The 23,113-nt window shown below is 56.2% G+C and overlaps 1 protein-coding gene across 1 annotated transcript in view; it reads right to left on the bottom strand.

The window, feature by feature from the left end:
* LOC129016291 (ras GTPase-activating protein 3-like) overlaps window positions 1-22,907 on the bottom strand; it is a 121,796-nt gene extending 98,889 nt beyond the window's left edge. The window contains 1 exon segment of the mRNA XM_054455594.2: window positions 22,559-22,907. Coding sequence (XP_054311569.2) covers window positions 22,559-22,613 — 55 coding nt within the window. The 5' untranslated portion in view covers window positions 22,614-22,907.
* Window positions 22,908-23,113: the final 206 nt, after the last annotated feature.

The following is a 23,113-nucleotide window of genomic DNA, read 5'->3' as shown; positions in this document are numbered from 1 at the left end:
ATCAGCGGGGCCATTCAGAACAAGGCTCAAATTACTGCTGTACTTTTCAGAATGGAGCCAGGCTCAGTGTTTCAGAACCAGAGGCTGACGTGGATCAGCTCGCGCCCGGCCTGGGACCTGAGCCAGCGCCTGAGTGCCACTCTCCACAGCCGCCTCAAAGGCTAAGCCTCTCCAAGCCTGCTTCCCCGCCGGCATGGTGGGGGTGGCCCTGCAGGATTCCCTGAACACTACGAAAAACCTGAGCCCCGCATCCGGCCACTGGATAAGGACCTCTCCGAGCCTTTCTCCTTCCCACTCATTCCCACCCCCAGGCAGGAGCAACCAGTGCTGAGAAGTCCTGTCATCCCCACAGCCCATCATCCTCCGTCATCCCGTCCATCACCCCGCGTCTGTCACCCCACAGCCCATCATCCTCTGTCATCCCCTGTCCGTCACCCTGCATCCGTCATCCCCTATCACCCCGCATCTGTCAGTCACCCCGTGTCCGTCATCCCCTGTCCGTCACCCCATGTCTGTCACCCTGCATCTGTCACCCTGTGACCATCACCCCGTCTGTCACCCCACATCCGTCATCCCACGTCTGTCATCCCGTGTCCATCACCCCACGTCCGTCACCCCCATCCATCACCCCGCATCCGTCATCCCCCATCCGTCACCCCACATCTGTCATCCCGTCTGTCACCCCACGTCCGTCATCCCCCATCTGTCACCCTCTACCCATCACCCCACGTCCGTCATCCCCCGTCCATCACCCCACGTCCATCACCCTGCGTCCGTCATCCTCCGTCCGTCACCCCGTGTCCGTGATCCCGTCTGTCACCCTGCATCCATCACCCCGCGTCCATCACCCCACGTCCATTATCCTGTCTGTCACCCCGCATCCGTCATCCACATCCCATCACCATGGTGCTGTTTTCTTGGTGCTAGAGCAAGGGGGGATTCACACCTTGTGTGCACAGCTTCTGAGTCATTGGGTGGCTGGGCACAGCCTCACTCGGGAGCAGGGACCCACGGAGGGTGTGGCAATGACACAGCCCTCGCGGCTTGCTCTCCAGGAGTTCTTCTGATACCTCGAGGACATTCTGGACCCTGTGTCTGGGTCTCAGCCCTTCCGTAACAATGTGGCTCCTCTGAATCAGTCACAAGGAAGATCCAACTTAACGCAGAGAGTTTTTCCCAAACAGCAGAACTGGCAGCAACACAGGCATCCTGCAGTTCAGTGCACCGCACGCAGCGTGCGGGTGTCGGAGGGCGAGGCTGCCGTGGGCTCCCGGCGGATGGTGGCAGGGCAGGCCCAGGTCTCTATCACAGCAAAGCCTCTCTATTCGGCCCCCTCCGCCTGTTTACAACCTCAAGTTGGGTCAAAACCCCAGGGGTACTCAGAGGGAGCATTTCTCCCCAGCTGGATTCCTTAAGCCAGAGGGCAGGCAGCAGGGCCCTGGCCTGACAAACACACACGGGCCCCCGACCACGACCGGCTTCGTGATGGTCACAGGATGTTCCGGTGGCTTCATTTTCAGTCCACACCTCTGGTGCCAGGGTCTTGCTCGGCACTTGTGTGAACGGCGACCACGTGAAGCCTCTGTCTTGAGAAAAGTGTAAACAGCAGCTGCCTTTCAAGGCACTGAGGCCTTTCTCGAACTCAGCTCGTTTGCGCTGTGTGGTTCCCAGTCCAAATCCTCAGACCTGTTCACAGCCTCCTCTTGCCTCAAGCATCTTAGAGCTCCACTCCAATCCACACCCCAGCTGCCTTTTACAAAATCGCAAGCCAATGACAGCTCGAAAATAAAGTGAGAAAAACACCGACCAACATTTACTCAGCGCCTGTGGTGGGCTGCGAACGTTGACACAGGGTCCTCTCTAATCTTCTTACATGCAGATCAGCCACGAGGGCCACGAAGAGGGGAAAAGCGCAGCTGAGCTGTTTTCTCTTAAAGCAACATAAACGTCAAAGCAAAACTGGAGCCCAGGACTCTCTGACTTAAGCTCATCCTCCTTCTGCTGCATCCCGGCTGTGCACACCCGGAGACCAGGCCCTCGAGCCTCCAAACGCTGTGAGCAGCCTCTTCCTGCTGTGGCTTCCAAAGAGACATCACCAGACACGGGGCTGGCGCAGGGCCACGAGGCAGGGGACTGGGTCTCTTTGACCGGGGGTGGTCTCACGGCAGCACGAGGCTCAGCATCGTGTGGGTCTAGCTCTGGGACACGAGGCAGCCCCCAGAACACCCTTGGGGTGCAACTGCCCGGTGAACGTCCCGTCTCCTCAGCCACCCACAGATGCTGCCACAGCTGCACCCTCAGGGCAACGAGCATCTGGCGGAGCCCAGTGAGAGCCGTGAGACACAGACCTCAGGGCCAGGCCCTCTCCCCATCACAGAAACCTGATCAGTCACACGTGGCTGCAGCTTGGGTGGTTGGTAAAAGAAAAATTATTCCTTCTATAACCAGAAAAAAATAGTGAATCAACAGAAACAGAAATGCTCAGAATAAAACATAAAAAATCTAAGTCAGTGGGACAGAATTCAGCAGTGCCCAGGAGGGCCTGGAACCTGGACCCCTGCTCTGGGTCCATGGGCTTACACGGCTGCCAGGACCAGGGAGAGACAGACCCGGGCCCCTGACCAAACCCTGTGCTGTAACGCCCGCAAGGTAGATTTTAAGTAATTTAAAAATTATCAAAAGGATAACATTTCATGCCTGTGAACATTACATGCGACTCAAATCTCAGTGTCTGAAATAAGGTGAAATGGATACAGCCCGGCTTACTGGACGGCACCGTGCCTGCGGCTGCTTCCCTGCACAGCTGCGTGACCCCTGGCCCCACACAGGACAGGTTCCGCACACTCGGCCGCCACCTTCCTTGCACGGCTTCTCAGGAAAGCAGCAGGCAGCTGTGGCCCAGCGTAAGCCGGCAAAGCACTTCTCTCCCAGAGCCCCGTTTCCTCATCAGCAACAAACACAACAAGCTTCCTCCCCTGGCTGCTGTGAGGACCGACAGCCCCTCCTGGCACCTGCACAGGGCGTGACACACACATCACAGCCGTCTTCACCCGCTCAGCCTCCCTCGTCCCCACGGCCCGGACCGGAGCCTCAGAGCACCAGGACACACCCATCCGGACACCAGCAGGTTTGACACCACAGACTGTGCTTGGCTGGGGAGTGAGAATCCTCCTGAGAGAGCCACGGTGTCCCAGTTGGGGGGCAGCAGAATGAGAGTCTGGCCGTGGGCCCCAGTCGGGGGCTGAGCCACGCTCTGGTCAGGAACGACATCGCCAGACACTTGTCATAATCCAGGGCTGCTCAAAGTAAAAAAAACCCTAAAACTGCAACATGGAACGGCACAAACGAGCTGCAGGCCAAGTTCCAACGGGCTGAGCCTCAAACGAGCTGCAGGCCGAGTTCTAACCGGCTGAGCCTCAAATGAGCTGCAGGCCGAGTTCTAACCGGCTGAGCCATAAACGAGCTGCAGGCCGAGTTCCAACAGGCTGAGCCTCAAACGAGCTGCAGGCCGAGTTCCAACGGGCTGAGCCTCAAACGAGCTGCAGGCCGAGTTCCAATGGGCTGAGCCTCAAATGAGCTGCAGGCCGAGTTCTAACGGGCTGAGCCACAAACGCGCTGCAGGCCGAGTTCTAACGGGCTGAGCCTCAAACGAGCTGCAGGCTGAGTTCCAATGGGCTGAGCCTCTAAGGAGGGAAACGTCACTTCCTGCATCACACAGAGCCCAGCCTCTCCATGTCCACTGACAGACCTGGTATTTGCAACTATGTCCATGACCATCTCTGTTTCTCCAAAACAGCCTCTAGCTACATAAGCTGTTCAGAAAACCTCACGTGTAAAGCAGAGAATGTCAAACCTCCATCTGTGGTCAGGAATTAGGACATCCCCAGCTGCAATTTGAGCAAAAACGGCGCTTCCAGAGGATCATCAGATCCTGTGTCTTGGTTGGGGTTGGGGCCCATCAACTTAAAATAGCTTCTGTTTATGCTGGTGAAGGAGGCACAGACTTCGCCCTATCTAATTCCAAGGAACAGGTGAGGGTGGGAACTGTAGTGGAAGAGACAAAAGCAAAAGGCAGATTCACCCCTTTGTGTGGTCCCGTAAGTGACACTGTCCCTCCCTCTCCCTGGAAACAGCGGCCCACAGGCACACCCCCAGCACCTGGGACAAGGGCACACCAGGCTAATTTTTAATCAGATGGATTTAGTGATAGCAAATAAAGAGAAGGAGAACAAAACCCTCAGCCAGGCTATTGTGAATGGGTGTTACCAAAAAATGGCATTAGCAGGGCACCAGGGGCCAGGCCAGCTCCAGGCAGCCCTGCATCTGCTCATCAATCCCCAGAGTCTTCCAGGGGACCCAGGGCAGCCGGAACCTGACCGGGTGGAGGATTTCCACCATGAGAAAGTCAGGGCCCTCCCCAAAGGAGCAGGAGCTCTGCAGGTGACTGTTCGGGAAGCTGGTCTGCTCCTGATACCCCGCAGGAAGAGAATCGCAGTCTTTAGACTGGGGTCTCAGATTTCAGGTGGACGGGAACTCTCTGCAGGGCCTGTGGAAAGAGAGATCCCAGCCCCAGCTCTGTAGGGGTGGGGTCTGCCACGAGCACTTCACACACGTGCCCGGGGATGCTGGTGCTGCAGGTATGGGGACCCCGCTAGGAGAGCCCCGGGTTAAGGGTTGGTAACTGGAGAATGGGGTGGGGGTATGCCAGTTCTCCCTGCTTGCCCTGGTCCCACACACTCAGGCCTCTGTGGCCAGCGTGGTCCTCCTTTCCCACAGCCAAGGTGCCCCGACTGCCAGTGTCCACTCCCCTTGGGGCCGCAGGGGACACCAACATCCGAGGCAGAGGCACCGCTGTGGGCTCATCTCTCAGCTCAAAGGGTTTCCAAGAGAATCCTCAGCAAAAAAGCAACACTCCCCGTTCAGAGAGTGAATCAGAGGCCAGCAGGAGGCTGGGAAGGTGCTTAGCTCAGGGAGGGCTGGAGGGTGGGGCTGGGAGGCACTAAAGCCCTTGGGGCTCAGAGAAAGGCCCAGCCCATCCCAGCAGAGGCCGACCAGGACTCCAGAGGGCGCGGACACCCTGCCATGCACGGGAAGCCTTTCCTGACTTGGGGGCAGGAGCTGGAGGGCTGGGATGATCCTAAGGGGATGCTCGGCCATAAGCCACACGCCAACTCCAGAGCCCAACAGCTGCTGCCCATCCTGGGCTGTTTCCACGGATGAGGCTTCTCTGAGTATAAGTTTGTCTGCTTAGCCACACCAGCCTCCTCCTGGCACGTCTCTCACAGGCACCTTCTTCCATGGAGACTGGGGGCCTCAGACGGCTCCTCCCGACAGGGCCCAGCACTTGGGCAGACGCACCTGTGGCTTGAGCTCAGCACAACACACAGTGGCTGGCGAGGAACGGAAGGAGAATTTGAGAAATGTATCTAAAATGTCAAGCAGACCTCTGCTACATTCACTGGGAAGAACCATGTTGCTTCTGACGAATTTCTTAAAAAGAGAGAAAGATGCCAATGAGAAAACCAGAGGGGACAAATGCTACCCGGGAATGTAAAACAGTTGCCATCAGAGACTGGCTGGCTCACACCGCGTCCATCAGCCCACCCCACCACGGCGAGCGTCTGCGATGTCTGTAGTGTCTGCGATGTCCATACGGCTTGCACCACGTCCATCAGTCCACCCACCATGGCGAGTGTCTGCGATGTCTGTAGTATCTGCGATGTCCATACAGCTCTCACCATGTCCATCAATCCACCCCACCACGGCGAGCGTCTGCGATGTCCGTGCAGGGGAGAGAGACCTGCCCTATCCTCAGCACGGCCCATGTGATGTTAGAAAGGCAACCGCAAATTCAGCTGTGGAGTGCAAAACGAATTTCCTCCTGTCACACGCTAACTTTCTGTTCTGGATTTCCTGGGGTTTCCTTTATTAGACTTGAGTCCAGAACTCCTCTGGAAACATTCTCTGGGATATCTCGGCCTGGCACGCACGGGGGTGAAGGAACGGGGAAACGGACGGATGGAGGGAGATGAATCAATCAGCAAATGCTCCTTGCACATTTCCTAGCTCTGTCAGCCAAAGTGAGGTCTGACCACAAAAGCTACCCATTCACTTGCTAAATGGTACAAAATGGGCCCAGACCCTCATTTTACCTTTAAGTAAATAACAGCATATTCTCATCTGGTTCTTTAAACCACACAGGCCAAAATGAGTTGAGCACTATTATATATTTAATTGACTCATAAAAGCAACTTGTTTTTCTTCATCCTTTGCCAACCTTTGTTTATGAGCATCCCTTGATAAAATGTGGGCAGGCTTTCATTGTAAACCCGAGGGCAGGTTAAACACGCTCCCTCCAAAGCTTACTTGGCGTTGATTTTTCAGCCACCCACCTTCATGTGCAGGGACAGGGCAGAGTCGTGACCAACAGTGGAAAGACCCACAGCTCCCAGCTCTGGGGATGACGGGGGGTGCTAAGCTGGGAAATTCCCAGGCACGACCCCTGGCCGTGGGTGAAAGCACCCCCAGCCCCACCCCCAGTTGTGAGCTGCTGCAGGTTCCCCAGCCCCACCCCCAGTTGTGGGCCACTACAGGTCCCGGCAGGAGAAGGCCTCTCCACAGAGAGGTCACTGAACAAGGCACAGGGACAGGTCTGGCCGTGTAAAAATACTTGGAATCCATGGGAGGCTTTGCGTGTGGTGTCATCAGCAGCTTCCATTATGTCCAGTGGCAACATGTTTAAGGCCCCTGTGCCGCCATGCGGTAGCAGTTTTCCCGAGTGTCTCCTGGCTGGGACGGCTGGTGAGGATGTGAGTTCAATAAATGAACATGCCACCTTGGTGACACAGAGGCTGGACAGTCACACCCACCCTCGGCCCGGGCAAGGCCACGTGTCCCACAAAACATAAGGCTTGGGTTAGTGTCGGGCACACGGGGGAGGCGCCTGCCTGCGTGAAGGCTGGTCACAAGACAACTTCCCAGTTTACAAAATGGTTAACTGATTCATTAATACTCACTTCCTGTCACAAGAGACTCGCGCCCTAGAGATAAAGCCGTCAGAGGCAGAGCGCAGGCCTGGAAGCAGCTGGTCATGTCCATGCCCTCTGCAGGCTGCGTGTCCCCCGCACTGTTGCCTGCCGATTTGGTGGCTCCTCCTATAACACACAGCCTCCTATGTATGTTTTTACCCTACAAACACTCTCTAACCGGTCCAGAGGTCAGAAACAGCCGCAGTCTCCTACCTCTATTGCTTCTCAAGGGAAAAGCACAGCCTGGAATGATGAGGAGCCCCCATGCCTTCTCAGTCTCCTGTAACTACGTTGCTACAGATATATGTGTTTGTGTGAAGCTATATTTAAATGTGAGATTATTCTTCTTGGTTAATATTTTACTTTCTGTCATAACCAGCATGCTTAAAGAAGAAACCCAAACGCTCTGTCAATGGGACACGTGCTCAGAGGCCGCCTGCAGTTGAGGCAGGTGACATTCTGGGGTCCCTGGGAAGTTGTCATCACTCTGCTGACATGAGTGTGGATGTTGAGGCCTGGAGGGTGACAGGTCACACAGCCAGAGCCTGGCAGCAGCGCAGGGGTGGAACCCCCGGTCCCCTGCAGGCCTGTGCCCTCTCAGCCAGCCTCGCAACGCGCAGCTAACGCTCTTCAAGAAAACATTCTCTGGAGGAATCCTGCTGGTCCTGAAGTTTTTGGCCTTGAGAAGGTCATCACAGACACCCCTCCCCTCGGGCCAGGCCTGCTGTCTTGTCTGAGGGGCCCTATTTTATCTGAGGTGATTTGCAACTCTGAAACACACATACATGAAATAGAAATACCGTCCTCCCTATTAACCTAGAGACCCCCATCCCTACCCCTCCCTATTAATGCTTTTTCATAAACATGCCGCATTCTGAGGAATCCAAAAAACTCCAGCGTAGGACAGACCACTGTTCCAAGCCCCTGGGAAAGCGGAAACTGGTGACTGAGCGGCGCCCATCAGAGCCGTTAAAATGTGAGGGAAAACTGCACCTTACGGCAGACGAACCCTTAGAAGAGGCAAAACAGTACTGAGTTAATGCTTAATTTATTTGTAATGATAAAAGTGTTTTTATCACTTTAAATAATTTGGAAAAAGTTATTCAATGGCAGCCTAATAATTTTGCTTAATGAAAAATTAACTCTGCAAATACAGTTTCTACTATTCACGTGGAGCCTGCAGGCTTGGAGAATCCTCTGCATCAGTGTGGGTGTGCACTTGTGTGAGGGGTGCACGTGTGTGAGGGGTGCACGTGTGTGAGGGGTGCATGTGTGTGAGGGGTGTATGCAATGTTCCTGTATGCACATCTGTGGGTGTGCACGTGTGTGAGGGGTGCATGTGTGTGAGGTGCACGTGTGTGAGGGGTGCACGTGTGTGAGGGGTGCACGTGTGTGAGGGGTGCACGTGTCTAAGGGGTGCATGCACACACACCTGTATGCACGTGTGTGAGGGGTGCACGTGTGTGAGGGGTGCATGTGTGTGAGGGGTGTATGCAATGCTCCTGTATGCACATCTGTGGGTGTGCACGTGTGTGAGGGGTGCACGTGTGTGAGGGGTGCACGTGTGTGAGGGGTGCACGTGTCTAAGGGGTGCATGTGTGTGAGGGGTGCATGCAATGCTCCTGTATGCACATCTGTGGGTGTGCACGTGTGTGAGGGGTGCACGTGTGTGAGGGGTGCATGTGTGTGAAGGGTGAGTGCAATGCTCCTGTATGCACATCTGTGGGTGAGCACGTGTGTGAGGGGTGCACGTGTCTAAGGGGTGCATGCACACACACCTGTATGCATGTGTGTGAGGCCCTGTGCACGTGTGTGAGGGGTACATGCACACGCACTTGTGTGCACATGTGGATGTTGCCGTGCGCACGTCTGCACACCAAGTGTCCATGAGTGCGCAGGAACAGCCGGTTAGAAGTGCCTTAATCTTCCTGAGCACAATAGTAGCTCACCTCTTCAAGGAGGCTGAAAATTCTCATTATGATTCTCAAAAATACGTGGCCACGTTGACGGGTTTGTCTTATTTATCCCTTACTCTATAATAACTTGGAAGGCACAGCCAATATTTCCCTTATATCCTGGGACAGCCCCAGTTCATGGCTCCCGACGACTGCGGCTGCCTCCCAGGAACCCCAGGGGGGCAAACTCAGGCCCACCGCCGCCTACGTGACTCAAACCCCCCAGCCAAGTGCCTGTGGGAGGACATTTTAGTGGGTGGGGAAGCTTCTGAAAAATAACTTTACTCTATCTAATATTTGTAATTAACACATCAAGTAAAACTAAAAGCTTTTGCCTTGCCATTGTTGCCTTTTGGTGGGTGACCTTAAAAAGTCATCCATCTCACACTGACTCTATCACATCCCAACTTTAGCCCCAAATCCTAATAAACACACCAGTTAAGAATGCACAGCACATTTTTACAAGCCTCACAATTTTCTGATTAGATGCACAGAAATGTCCCAATATTTCTGATATATTTTATTTGAAAACCAATGTCACCACCACTTTTAAGCCACAGGCATACTAAAATCTGGACTAGCTTCTAAGCGAGTGGCAGCTTTCAAGCTCCGCACACTCAATGTGACCATCCACAAATCTATGATGAATTATTAACCAGACCAGGCTAGCCCACTGCCTGGCCTTCTCTGCTGAAAGTCAGCAGCTGTATCCTGCATGAAAAACACCAGCATTCTTGTGTTCATAAAACCCACTGGTTCCAGTGCAGCTACCCAGAGGGAAGCCTTGGGTGTGGGCAGCGACAGGGGTGTGGGTGCCACCGTGGGGTCCCCCAGAAGGAAACCAGGGGAGCACAGAACTAAATGGTCACCCATGACAATGAATCATGATCTGGTGGAAAGAAATCAAAGCGCTTTTATTTGGGGATGACATTGGCTGGCTGCCCCTCCCTCTCCACACCCCCCTTTCCTCCTGACCCACCCACCCCAGCTCTTTCCCAGGCCTGGGAAGGGCACATGGAGGGCAGAAAGGGCTTCCCTAAAGAAAACACAGAAATACACTTTATAAAACAAAATAAACTTAAAAACAAAGGCACTTAGCAAAAACGTAGTGGAAAGTGTTTTTTCCTTTCCAGTCTTTTATTTTCACTTAGCATTTCCATAAACACATTCTTGGGTCCAAATGCTGAGAAACTCTTTCTCTAAATACTCGAGGAGTGCTGAATGGAGCAGGAAGTGATGAAGACAAAAAGGAATGCCACTGATTCCAGATGGATGGGACCAGCTGGGGAATTCAAGAAGCCATACGGAGGTCCTGGAGACAATTGCTCACGCCTCTGAGGGCCGATCGCTCAGGATCCCCCAGCAGCAGCGAGAGCACCAGCAGGGCCCCCACTCCTCTCTCCAGCCAGGCGTCGATCAGGGCCACCCCTCCTCTCTCCAGCCAGGCGTCGATCAGGGCCCCCCTCCTCTCTCCAGCCAGGTGTTGATCAGGGCCACCCCCCTCCAGCCAGGCATCAATCAGGGCACCCCCTCCTCTCTCCAGCCAGGCATCGATCAGGGCCCCCCCTCCTCTCCAGCCAGGCATCGATCAGGGCCCCTTCTCCTCTCTCCAGCCAGGCGTCGATAAGGGCCCCCCCTCCCCTCTCCAGCCAGGCATCAATCAGGGCCCCCCCACTCCAGCCAAGTGTTGATCAGGGCCCCCCCCTCCTCTCTCCAGCCAGGCGTCGATCAGGGCCCCCCTCCTCTCCAGCCAGGCATCGATCAGGGCCCCCCCTCCTCTCTCCAGCCAGGCGTCGATGCCGTTCGAGGGATCTGGACCAACGAGCCCTGGTGGAGAACAATCCCCACAGAGAACTCCGTGTGACCCTGCCCCACAGATAACACAGAAAGGGACTTTTCATCATCAGAACCTACTGATCTAGAAGTGATCAAACACTCTCTTCTTCTGACTTCCTATCACCAGGCACGGGTGAGGAGGAACACCAGTAATTTCTTACTAATTACAGCTCAAGCACCAATGTTTGTCCACTGTTTTCTTCTCACACAGATCTAAGAGGATCAAGTTCATTCCCAGAATAACATCTGTCTCATTTGAATTCCAGTGTGCTTCCCTGAGTGGCACAGCCGAGCTAGTCTTGGGCTCTGGAACAGTCCAAAGATTGGGGACTCCCCTGTAACACGCAGCCACCTAAGAGAACAGGTCAGTGACAAGTAGAGGGAAAAGCTATTAGGAAAAAGAACAACTTGTGGGCCTAAAAACAAGACGTTTCTTATACAAATACAAAATATTAGAAAATCGCACAGCAGTTGCCAGAAAAGATCTCAAGTTGTGGAAAGTAGAAAGGCAGGTGCATCCCAGCACTGCGGCCGGGGGCAGGAGGCCACCCGCGGGGCATTCGGACCCTGGTGCCCCAAACACATCCCGCCGAGCCTCCTGGGACCAGGCCCCTGAGAGCCACAGGGCTGTCTGGAGAGTGTCCCCAGCCTCAGCCACGTGGGGTAGAATAAAAACGATTAAGAACTGCTTGAGAAGTTTTAAACTCCATGCATCCTACTCAGCACAGATTGGCCCGTTTCTTCTGCCACGGATCTTGGCTAAAGGAAAAGCCGGCAGAAGCCCACCGGAGCCTCCCTTACTTCCACCCAACACTGCACATCAAGCCGTGCAACCCTGCCCCAAACGGTCCCAGGGTCATGGGTGTGCATACGTGTGCAGTGTGTGCAAGCATGTCACAAGAAGAGGCCTCCGAGGAACATAAGGATGCGGACTCCTCCCTCAGCCTGAACCTCTGCCTCTCGGGCACAGCTCGACCTTCGACCTTCGGCTTCCCCAGGGAAAGACTTTGAATGCTTCACTCCTCTGTAGCCCTGAGGACGCGGGCGGCCAGACCAGTCCCTGAGTGCAGCAGCATGGCCGTGTGAGTTTATGGCCCATTGCACTAGCCCTGTACAGTGAATGAGATACTAGTTGTTTACAGCTGTGAGCATGCACAGCCCCCTGCACACTCAGGAAGGAGCTTCTCGGAATCTCTCTCCTGCCTCGCACCATGCAGCCGGGCTAGCAGAGCCAGGTTTGTGGGCCGAGTACAGGAGCCTGCTCCCACTGTCGCTGCAGGTGACTGGCTGAGGGGCACACAGGGCCCAGAGGCTCCTACCTCTAGCCACCTAAACTAATGAAGAGTCCAGCCTGTGGGGCCCACCGCAAATCCCAGAATCTCAGCAGTCAGTCTTGGACATTTGTTGTCGGGGAGGGAGAGGATCTGGGAGGCCAGGCGTCCCTTCCAGACTGCACAGCATGCCATGGCGGCAGAGCTTCCCCAGGCTGCTCCAGCCTCCAGGGCCCCTTGGCAGTCAGTCCCACCCCCGGCCAGCAAGGCTTCCTGAGAAGGCTGAGCTTGGCAGCTACAGACTGGGGGGATCTGGAATTCCCCAGAAAAGCCCTCATCCCAAAGGCCATGGGAAAACCAGCCCTGTTGGAGGATCCCACCCTGACCTCGGAGGAGAGTCCAGCATGGCCAGTCCCCTGGGCTCTGCACGCAGATGGTTTTCCCAGAACCGGTTCCTCTTCCTGAATCTCTGCTAATGGCCCTGTCCACCAGTCTGACCCCAGCCTTGGAAACCCCCATGCAGCCTGGGCCAGAATGAAGTAGGCGCCCAGAGGCTCAGGGCGCTTGGGGCCGAACCACCCCCAGCTCCACCACCTCCTTCCTGCCCCCGAGCCGTGCCTTCCCCTGCTGGGTGGGCTTGCTCTGCATCTGGGAGCACCTGGGCCTGGGGGTGCAGGTGGGTTCGCCCCTGCCCATTGGAGGGAAATGTTCTGACGTGGAAGCAGAGGGCGCAGCATTCAGGAGAACCAGTGGGGCCTCCACACAGGGCGACGTAGTTAGGAAGGGGGTCTCCGGCAGGTCGGCCCTGAGTGAGGCACGCAGCTAGGAAGGGGGTCTCCGGCAGGTCAGCCCCGAGTGAGGGACACAGCTAGGAAGGGGGTCTCCGGCAGGTCGGCTCCGAGTGAGGGACACAGCTAGGAAGGGGGTCTCCGGCAGGTCAGCCCTGAGTGAGGGACGCAGCTAGGAAGGGGGTCTCCAGCAGGTTGGCCCCAGCCCTGACTCCAGGCCTCTGCGTCTCACTGCTGCCCAAAGCAAGGACCACTGGCTGCCGTGATAGCTGCCACAGTGCTGAGCAGGCCCAGCCAACGCTGCATGAGAAAGGGCTCTAGGAAGGAAAAGGCCGCGGCAGCACCCAGCCTCCTAGAAAGGGATTCCGCGAGCCACAAAGGCACCTGGGCTGTGGTCATCAGAGTCCACCACAAGACAACCTTCCCGGGTCCCTACACCCTGGATGCAGCTTCGGTGCGTGCCCGGCATGGAGATGCTCCTGCTGCCGGCATGGCTTTGGGGACAGCACTTTCCTCCTGGAGCCTCAGAGGAGGGGGGCAGGAAACACGTGTCCTGCACAGTCACCACTGGACGCCAAGGTAGCCGCCCCAGCAGGGGCCATGGGCTGAGGCTGGCCCTCAGGCTCCCAGAGCAATGGCTGCTCTGGGGAAGAGAAAACACAGAAGTGACAAGATCAAGGCAAACTAGCTGCTCCAGCACCTCGAGGGTTTGGAGCCAAAACAAGAAAGCTCCAGAGCTGAAAAGAAGAGTGAAACCTTTTCCTTCAGAAGGAACACAGCTAAAGAGAAGATTTAGGGGTACATGCAAGGGCCCTCAGCTACTCTGTGCAGCCCCTCAAAGCAGGCAAAAGGCCAGGAATGAAACCTAACGCAGAAATGGGAACTGGCTCCAACGCCACATGAACAGCTGGCCTGGGCGATCACGCCCAATTCAGACCCAGGCTGCAGCTTGCAGATGATGAAGTCCAAAAACCAAACTCCAGGAAGACACAATAACAATCACCCCTAAGCTTTGTCAGGCATCTCAGAGAATCCTCTGTCCTACCCTGGGCACACCATGAGCACCAGGCAGGGAGGGTGACTCTCAGCAAGGGGCTGAGGACTCTGGCCTATCCTGGGGTGAGGGAGGCACCCAGGGGCTGGGCCATGCGGGGCTGGGAGCCACGGCCCCCATGCATGTCCTGAGCGGACATCTGTCTGGTCAGTGGTCAGAAAAAGGATCCCCACAGTGTCTAGGAAAGACTCAGACCCCTTACCAACCTCTGGAGTTTTATCCTATGGGCAGTCAGGGCCAAGACGGATGATTCTTTACAGGTTGGAAATTATTCAGAAAACGTAAAAGAAACAATGTAAAGAGGAAAGAACAGGTGCAAGAGTCGTTCCTCGATCAATTCCAGGTCAAGGCACCGGTTTCTGTCCCCAGTGTGGCTCCTGTCTCCTCACCCAGCCCCCTGGCCCAGCCCCCAGGAGCCCAGCACGGTGTCTCTCAGGACCCAGGACACGTGGGTCAGCGCTGCAGCCGTTACTAGCTGTGTTGTGATACCAGCAGGGCACTGACTGTCCCCAGAAGGAACAAAACGGAGCCTTAAATTTGGGTGATTGTTCCAAATGTGGGATTCAAGCTTATTTGAAAACGAAAACTAAGAATGCCAAATTTCAGGGTGGCTAGAGCTACAGCCTGAGGAATCCAGCCCTGTCTGCAGAAACACACCTAATATTTTCAGACACTCATAGAACAAGGAACCACTATTTTTGAGAAAATACTCACAGAAAAACAAAATCTCCGACACTCTGATGCCGTTTGACCAATAACCCATGGGGAAACTCACTTCCGGGGATCTAGGCCCAATGAGGGGGTTCCCGGGCACCTCGGTGACTCTGAAACTCGCATCTACAGCAAAGCTTGAAAGTTTGTAACTGTTCACTTTGGACTCTGCATCACACCCAGAGAGACCCTGAACCATCTGTCACAGGTGACGTAACCCTCAGTTCCCCTTCACCTGTGCCAGAGCCTCCCAGACACAAAGGCTGGAGCCCCAAAACCTGTCAGGGGCCTGTCAAGGGCCGGGGCCTCTCAGGGGCCAGCCACAACTGCACTCCGCCTGTCACTGCTGGACGCCCGCTGCGGCCTGACGGAGCCACTCCCTCACCTATCTACACGCATTTCCCACACAGCACATCGTCTTGAATGAAGACAAGTTGTTTTCTTTCTCGGCCTTGGCGTCCTCCACAGCCGACACCGTTCTTGCAGTCTGTGAAGGGATGATTTCTAAGCTCCGCCTTTGTTCTTCACTCACTCACCCACCGTATACATAGTTGCACATTGATGCATAATAGACATATACTTGCTGCTACGGAAGGCCTTGTATTCCTGTCTCTCTTCCTACCACAGCACTCCTGCCATCCCACAGGTAATGCAATTAGCAGGCTGTGTGGGTCTTATCCCTGATCTGCGCACACTCATTTGATCTGTGTTTATCATTTTTCTAGGGGGTGGTGTTGGACGCTCTCATTTTGCTTCTTTCGAATCCTATGCCGTGGAACTTCCTGCGAGTCATGTGGTTTGGCCTGGGCTTAATATGTTCCTTGAAAGCCACAGAGCAGCCCACGTGTGGATGCACATGACATAATCACCATTTCAGTTGGCGACTGCTCATTGGGCTGTTCTTGCATTGCTATAAAGAAACACCTGAGACTGGGTAATTCAAAATAAACGAGGTTTATTGGTCATGGTGCTGCAGGCTGTACAGGAAGTATGGAGGCATCTGCTTCTGGGGAGGCCTCGGGAAGCTTCCAGTCATGGCAGAAGGTGAAGGGGGAGTAGGGGTCTCACACGGCGAGAGCAGGGGCAAGAGCGCGAGGTGGGAGGTACCGCCGCACACTTTTAAACCACCGGATCTCGCGAGAACTCACTCACTATCGTGAGAACAGCACCAAGGGGATGGCGCTGAGCTGTTCATATAAATCCACCCCCAAGATCCAGTCGCTTCCCACCAGGCCCCACTTCCAACGACGGGGTGACAGTTCGACAGGAGATTGGTGGGAACACCCCAACTCCTCAACATTGCTTCTACTGTTTGCTATTTGCTCACTCAGCCACTAGCCACAGGTGCTGCTGCAGTAGACGTGTCTGTTCATCGCCTTCACCTACGGTTCAAAGCTAGAAGCTCTGGTTGCACGGCAAGCCCCTCCTTTCCTGTGTGAACACAGATCCCTGCTCTGACCTGCGGCTGCGTAAGACGAGATGTGCTCAGTGAACTGCCTCCCCGACCCCCCACCACAGTTCCACAACTGCTGTCCAACTTCGCACCCTCCAGAGGTACCAGCACCTGCTGTCCAACCTCGCACCCTCCAGAGGTACCAGCACCTGCTGTCCAACCTCGCACCCTCCAGAGGTACCGGCACCTGCTGTCCAACCTTGCACCCTCCAGAGGTACCGGCACTTGCGGGGTGTGACACCGCATCCCCATGGGACCCCATGTGGCCCCTTCTGTCAACCCATCGGCCAGAGGCCCATCCACATGTCCCACTGGCCCCTCCAGCTAAATTATCTGGGCCCCTCAAAGGCCAGGCCTTGCATCTCATAACACCAGCCCAACCCAAATGATTCCTTCCCTTCCTGAGACCTCACTCTCTCTTCAGGGGCAAGTTCAAAGCTACCCCTCCCAGACCCCCTCCAAGATGACAGCCAAAACCAAAGCCACCTCTCTCTTCAGGAGCAAGTTCAAAGCCATCCCTCCCAGACACCCAGATGACAGCCAAAACCAAAAACAAAAGCCACCTCTCCAGAGTGTGAGCTCTCCTGGATCTCACCACCCTCCTACTTATTAAAGTGTAGCTCTTTTTCAACTTATATATTTGCTTACATAGAAGTCCAATTCATTACAGACGAATAGGTAGCTTCAAATTCTGCTAGAAAAATACCTCCCACCTTTGAAGATCTGAGCAGGGGAAGTGCCTGCGTGCATCTAAGTCCCATTAATCTCTGCAAAAGAAGGCCTTGGCCTCCACTTTCACAAACCAGGAAACCAAGGCAGAGAGAGGTTAGGGGTCATCTAAAATCAAAGAATTGTCAAGAAACGTGGCCATCACGCAGTCTCGGGTGTCTGATTCCAAGTGGGTTCGCTACGTCCGCCTCTCCTCCGAGGGCCCCCAGGAGCTCTCCTCCTCACCAAGCCCCTCCCACCATCACTCAGCAGCCTTCACTTTCAAAACCTTAGCAGCCACCACGTTGCTTGTGGCTGTTTCCAGCCAATACGTCCATCTCCTTTCTAAACACATACACGTCTGTGTTTAAAACATGACGCGCCACCTGCAAACACGGTGCCACAGCCTCAGGTAGACGCTGTTCATCCACTCTGTACCTGTGCGGTTCACACGCTCATTAGCTCCAAATGCCTCATTTGCTTCCATTAGCTCCAAAGAAGCAAATCAAAGTGTTTTCCACCAATGCTAGATTCCCTTCCAGGAATGACACCCCCAGGGCTGCCTCCGGGGTCCACACTCTGCCCTCCAGTCCAGCACCCTGGCTGAGTCCACCTGCCAGGCACCATTTGCTCACACGCCTGAAGGCTGGATGGGTGGCTGTGGCCCTGCTTAAAGGATCACCTCTGCATCTCCAAACTGTCTTCCCAGCACACCCTGTGTCTTGGGCCTCCCAGGCCACTGTCCACCCACACAGACCAGCAGCCCCTTCCTTCCTTCCCTGCCTGAACACTGCCTGCCTCGTGTCCCTAAAGTCACCAACAAGTCTCTCTGTTCTCCAACTCTCCATGATTCCCCCCATTCAAATCCAAGATCACAGAGAAGAAACAGCTCTCTAAACTGACAGGCAGGCTGCAGTGGTGAGCACCTGTGTCCCAGCTACTCAGGAAGTTGAAGCAGGAACATCCCTTGAGTCCTGGAGTTGGAGAGTTGGAGACCAGCCTGGGCAACATAGTGAGGCCCAGTCTCAAAGAAAAAAAACTTAATGGACAATACTAAGTGGTGAAGAGAAGAACCCGGATCCCAGGAGCCCATGGAGCTGGGCGGCTTGGGCCCAGATAAGTCTGTGGGTCTCCCTTTCTCCACCTCAATGCCGTGGAGTTTGGAGAATTTAGATAAAATGAGATAATACATGGAAACGACCCCCTTAGCATCTGCATCTCGCCTCCACACCCACACACGCACAGGAAACCCACTCCCCTTTCCAGGCAAGGCCCGGGCCCCAGGCTGAACCTGCCCCTGCCAGAGCCCCTGCTGTTTCCCAGGTGCAGCCAAGCCCTGCACCTTCGTCCTCAGGGCTTAAAAATAGCACAGGCAGCTTAGCTGAGCTCGGTTAATAAAATATCCAAGTTAATTTTAGCATTAGGGGAATCTAGAATCTCTGATGCCAAGGCCCATGTGTGGCCACACAGCCCCTCCTTACACTGTCAGACAGACACGGGGAAAGCCACAGCATGGCCAGTATCCCTCCCTCACATTCACAAAACACTTCTCTTACCTGAGTGAGCCCTAGCCCTGTGAAGACACTGTTGCTACTTTCACTTATTAAACAGACCATCACCTAATTTGATGCCTGTAACAGCCCTATGACCAGCGGCCTCCACCTCCCGTTAGGGAGTCCATCAGGCTGAGAGTGTCAGCTGCCACTTCTAGCAGAGCCGGGCCGGAGCCCTGACCTTCTAGCCCAGGAGCTGGGGCCAGGGAGGCACAGTCCAGGGGACCCTCCAGGCACCCCACTTGTCATTCTCCCTATTCTCACCCGGTGCCACCTCCTCCTGCTTCAGGTGGGATTCTGTTTGTGATCAGGAGAGGGATAGCTGGGGCTGGAGGCCGGCAGCCCCTGGCCCTCACTGCCCCACAGGCCTGCAGGCACCAGCGGTTCAATGTTGGGCCAGACCGGCCGTGGGTCTTCTTCATGGACAAGCTCCAGCCTCACAGGAAGGGAGCAAGAGCCCAGTGGAGCCACAGGCACTGCGCCCAGAGGAGAAAGAAGGGAGCGACCAGAGAGCCACAGGAAGCCCCAGCGGGGAGCACACGGCAGGCCCGGCCTCCCATGGACGGCATTCCCAGGACGCTGACTGCCTCCAGCTCGACGGTAGGGTCACAGCGGTGCAAGAGCCTTTCCCACCCTGGATCGCAGGGCTGGCTTTTTTTTTTTTTTTAACAGATTGAGAGAAACACCTTGTGTATTGATCTTTATTGAACACATGTATCAAGATAAGGTGCCGCATTTAAAAACAAGCAGTAAGTATTGTGGAAACGGAAGACATCACTGCGAGGGGAGGAGGCACTACACGCCTTGGGGGCGGGGGACCCAAAACAACGCCGTGGCCGTGGCGGAAGTGCCCTCCCTGTGGGTCCCTGACTCATGGAAAGTCAGAAGCACCGGCTTCCTCAAAGCAGCGATCACATAGGAAGTGTGGCTCAGTCATGCATGATACACAGACTCTACTGTGAAAGGTTAATGACTGTTTCCAAAGACACAGTGTTTAAGATGTTTAAGTGTACAGAAGGACATATCCAAAATGATTCCACAAAACTGAAATGCAGAAAGCCAGATTCTTCAAGACAAAGACTCCAAATTGTTACCATCAAAGCACCTCACTTCTACGTGGCGCTCTCCTCTTATTACCTCACCTGCAAGAGCTGGAAGGACAAAGAAAGAGGAAGGGGAAGGAGGAAGAGATTCTTTCCATTTTTCCCAATTTCAACGTTTGAATGAGGCCACACACCACCACACATATCAAAGCTATTTAAGAATTTAAATGGCCAATGCCCCTGTACCTTAAAAAAAGCTCCCAATCCCCCCAAAAATGTGCTGCCTTTTTTTCTTAGTAAGAGTAGTAGCAGAATTGCTTATGGTATAACTTTAGGGACAATTCTTGTTCTGGGAGTGAGGGGGCAAGGTGTTAACTTAACCCTGAACAACACTGCCTTGTACATTCCCACAGGATATAGTAGACAATAATTGACTGCCTTTTGCAAATGGAAAAATGAGGTTATGAAGGGGAAGACACCAGCCCTGGGTCATGCAGCAAGTCACTGGCAGACTCATGTGCAAATCCAGCATTCCTGGAGACAAGGCTCAGATGTGAATGACGGCGAGGGGCCCTCAAATCAACCACAGGGGCACCGTCTTGTCTGCACCTTCAAGACCAGGGACTCAGGCAGGGCAAGTCAGAGCCAAGGTTGGCCATGAATGTGGATTAAAGAAAGAGCCTGAGGAGCTCAGTGGCCCCCTGGCACCAGCGCCGCTCAGGGTCATCCTCTACTTCGCTTCTACAGATGAGCTTTCCGCTGGAGCCCCGGGGTATCAGGCCAGCAGCACAGTTACATGAGACTAACCCCAAACCAGCGCACCCACAGGTCCCCCTCGGGATCTCCAGCCCAGACTGCATCTCCACTCAAATGCAGGAGGTGCCCTGTCTCCCCAGCTACTTGGGGCACAGATAGCCCTCAGGCAGCCGGCCCCACAGGTGACCTCTGGAGGGGAGAGGAAACGGGGACTTCTCACTGCAGCCACATCCAGAGAGTTGGGCAGCTGGCATTTGAGCCTCTCTACCCGTCCTCACTGCTGCTGCCCCTGGGAGGGTCAAAGGTTCAGATAATATCCAGGCCCCACGTAGGATTAGCAGCCTTAGCCTCAGCTGAGCCAGGGTTTCACTGGCTTGTTTAAAGTGGAGCACAGAGCCTGACCCAGTGGTGGCATCTCCAAACCTCCTTGTCTCGGAGGGATCCTCCAGGGGTGCCTGACCCCCACGCCTGTCGGAAGTGGGGCCGAGTGCCCGCAGGCTGGTGAAGCTGCCTTCTGGGACACTCAGGGTCTGAGTGTCTGGTCTGAGACTCTGGTCTTTCCTCGCCCTCCTGCTCTACTTCCCATGCCTTCTGTAAAGTCCTGCCGTAGACTGAATCGTAGCCCTTCCTGGAGTACACAGCGACCACGCTGTGCCGGCTGTGGGCCCCCCACCCGCGAGCCGCAAAGCCCCAGGCCACCTCTGCCTGCTGCCTGGAGACCTCGCACTGCCCCACAGGGGCACCCACCTCCAGCCCTCCTGCTGCCGTGACTGAGGAAACCCAGTGCTTCTCACACCTCTCGGACTCGCTCGCTGAACCAAGCAGCCTTGGCTGAAGGAAAGAGCGGCAAACTGACCCCCACGGGCCGCGACCTTTCCCCACCCAGGCAAGGCGACCTCAGACACTTCAGGGAGCGCCAACTCTGGCTCTCTTGTATGAAAGTGACAGCAGATTTAAACTACATTAACAGAAGAAATCCCTCCTCTCTGGACTACTCAAAGAGGAAGTGCAGCCACATCCTAGCTGCAGCGCTTCTGGGCCAAATATCAAGACAGTGTCTCAGCGATGATCCGCAAACCAAAATAAAGCCGACAGGAAACAGCCCGCTGGTTTAGGGGAGCTGGAATGCCTCCGGCAGCATCAAATGTCATCAACAACTGACACTCGGCCCGTTCCCGGAGGCCTCTTCACACGGGAAGAGGCCGGCTGCGAAGTGCGGCTCAGTGGGGGAGAAGGACCGTGGGGACCGCGACACTGCAGGCCCTGGAAGCCTCTCCAGCCTGAACCGTGCTGTGGTCCAGCACACTCATGGCATGAATATGCAACAGTCACTCCAGGAAACGGTCTTGCTCTGGGGGAGGGGGAGGACTTCCACATCACTCTCCCAAGATAAAACAACCAGGGAAAAGCAGATCCCTCCAGATAAACCAGAAGTCCAGAAACAGCCTCCTCTCCGGAAACGCCTCCCAGAGCCCACTTCAGAAGCTGCTGAAGCCCAGAGAAAAACCGCAGCCTCGCAGGCCCTGGCCGCCACCAGCTCGCCCGCCACTTCTCAGTGGAAGGGGACTTGGTGCCCATGGGTCCGGGGTCTCCCCGCCCCGCGGGAGCCCTCAACCAGAACGCCCCACCAGCACACACGCACACCTGCACACACACACACGTGTGCACACATGCACACACACAAACGCGCGCGCGCGCACACACACCCACACACAAATACACACGCGCGCACACATGCATCCACACACAAATACGCACCCACACATGCACCCACAAACGCACGCGCACACACACACACCCACACATGGACACACAAACACAGGCACACACAAACACGCGCGCACACAGGCACAGACGCGCGCGCACGGCAGCAGCAGCGCGCCCGGGCCTCACGCCCCTGGGGAGAGGCGTGAAGGAGCCTCCACATTCCCCGGAAAGGAAGTTTCTGGGCGCAGCGGAGAAAGGGAGATGCCGAGACCCCGACGTCAGTGGATTTGACACCTGAAGTGCAGGCGCCCAGACAGCCTCAGGCGCGCGCACTCCTGCAAACACGCGGGGTACACGCTCGGGCGCACACGCGGGGGCGCACACGCGGACAGACGTCCCTCGGCGCAGGGACCCCACCTCCTCCGCCGCTACCAGGGACCGGGGCCGCTCCGGGCGCAGAGGAGGCGCAGGGAGCCGCGTTCCCCCGGAGCCGACTCGACCCAGTCCGAGCCCCGAGGAGGGGGGGAGCTGGGGAGGGGCCGCGGCGCCGGACCAGCCGTTCTCCGGGGAGCGCGCCGCGCCTGGAAGGCGTCTCCGCCGGGGTCCCCAGCAAGGATCTGGGGAGGAGAGGCGGGCGCGGGAGAGGACAGGGTCGGGCCGGGGGGTCGGACGCGTTGCTGCCGGCGGACACTCACCGATCTTGATCTTCACGCTCGGGAAGACCCGGAGCCCCTCGTCCTCCGCCACCATGCTGCGCGTCCGCACCCGCCGGGCCTCGCCCCGAAGCGCGCGCCGAGCCCGGGCAGCTCGGGCCGAGCAGGAGGAGCGGCGGCGCCGGAGCCCCGAGCGCGGCAGAGGGTCCGCCCGCCTGCAAGACCGCCAGTTGGCCGAGGGCGAGTGCGCGGACCGGGAGGCTCCGCCCGCGGCCCGGCCCCTGCTCCCAACTGGCCCGGGCCCTGCAGTGGCGGGGTTGGCAGGGACGGCGCTGGCGGGCAGCGGAGACCCGACGGGCGCAGGTTTAGGCTTCCCCCGAGGCCTCGGCCCCCGCCCCCGCCCCCGCCCCCGCCCCCGCCCCCGCCCCGCGGATTGGCCGCTGAGCGGAAGGGACCTCCGCGGGCTGCCTGGCGGAAGAGACGAAGGGAGGTCGCCGGCTCGGCCCCGGCCCGCTGAGCGGGGCTGAGCGAGGCTGAGCGATTCACTCGCGTACGAACTTTGCAAAGAGAAGTTCACGTACAACGATCTGGCAGGGA

This window comes from Pongo pygmaeus, chromosome 18 (assembly GCF_028885625.2).
Source record: "Pongo pygmaeus isolate AG05252 chromosome 18, NHGRI_mPonPyg2-v2.0_pri, whole genome shotgun sequence".
NCBI lineage: Eukaryota > Metazoa > Chordata > Mammalia > Primates > Hominidae > Pongo > Pongo pygmaeus.
The sequence above is the reverse complement of the archived record's forward strand: the minus strand, read 5'-3'. Positions and strand labels throughout refer to the sequence as shown.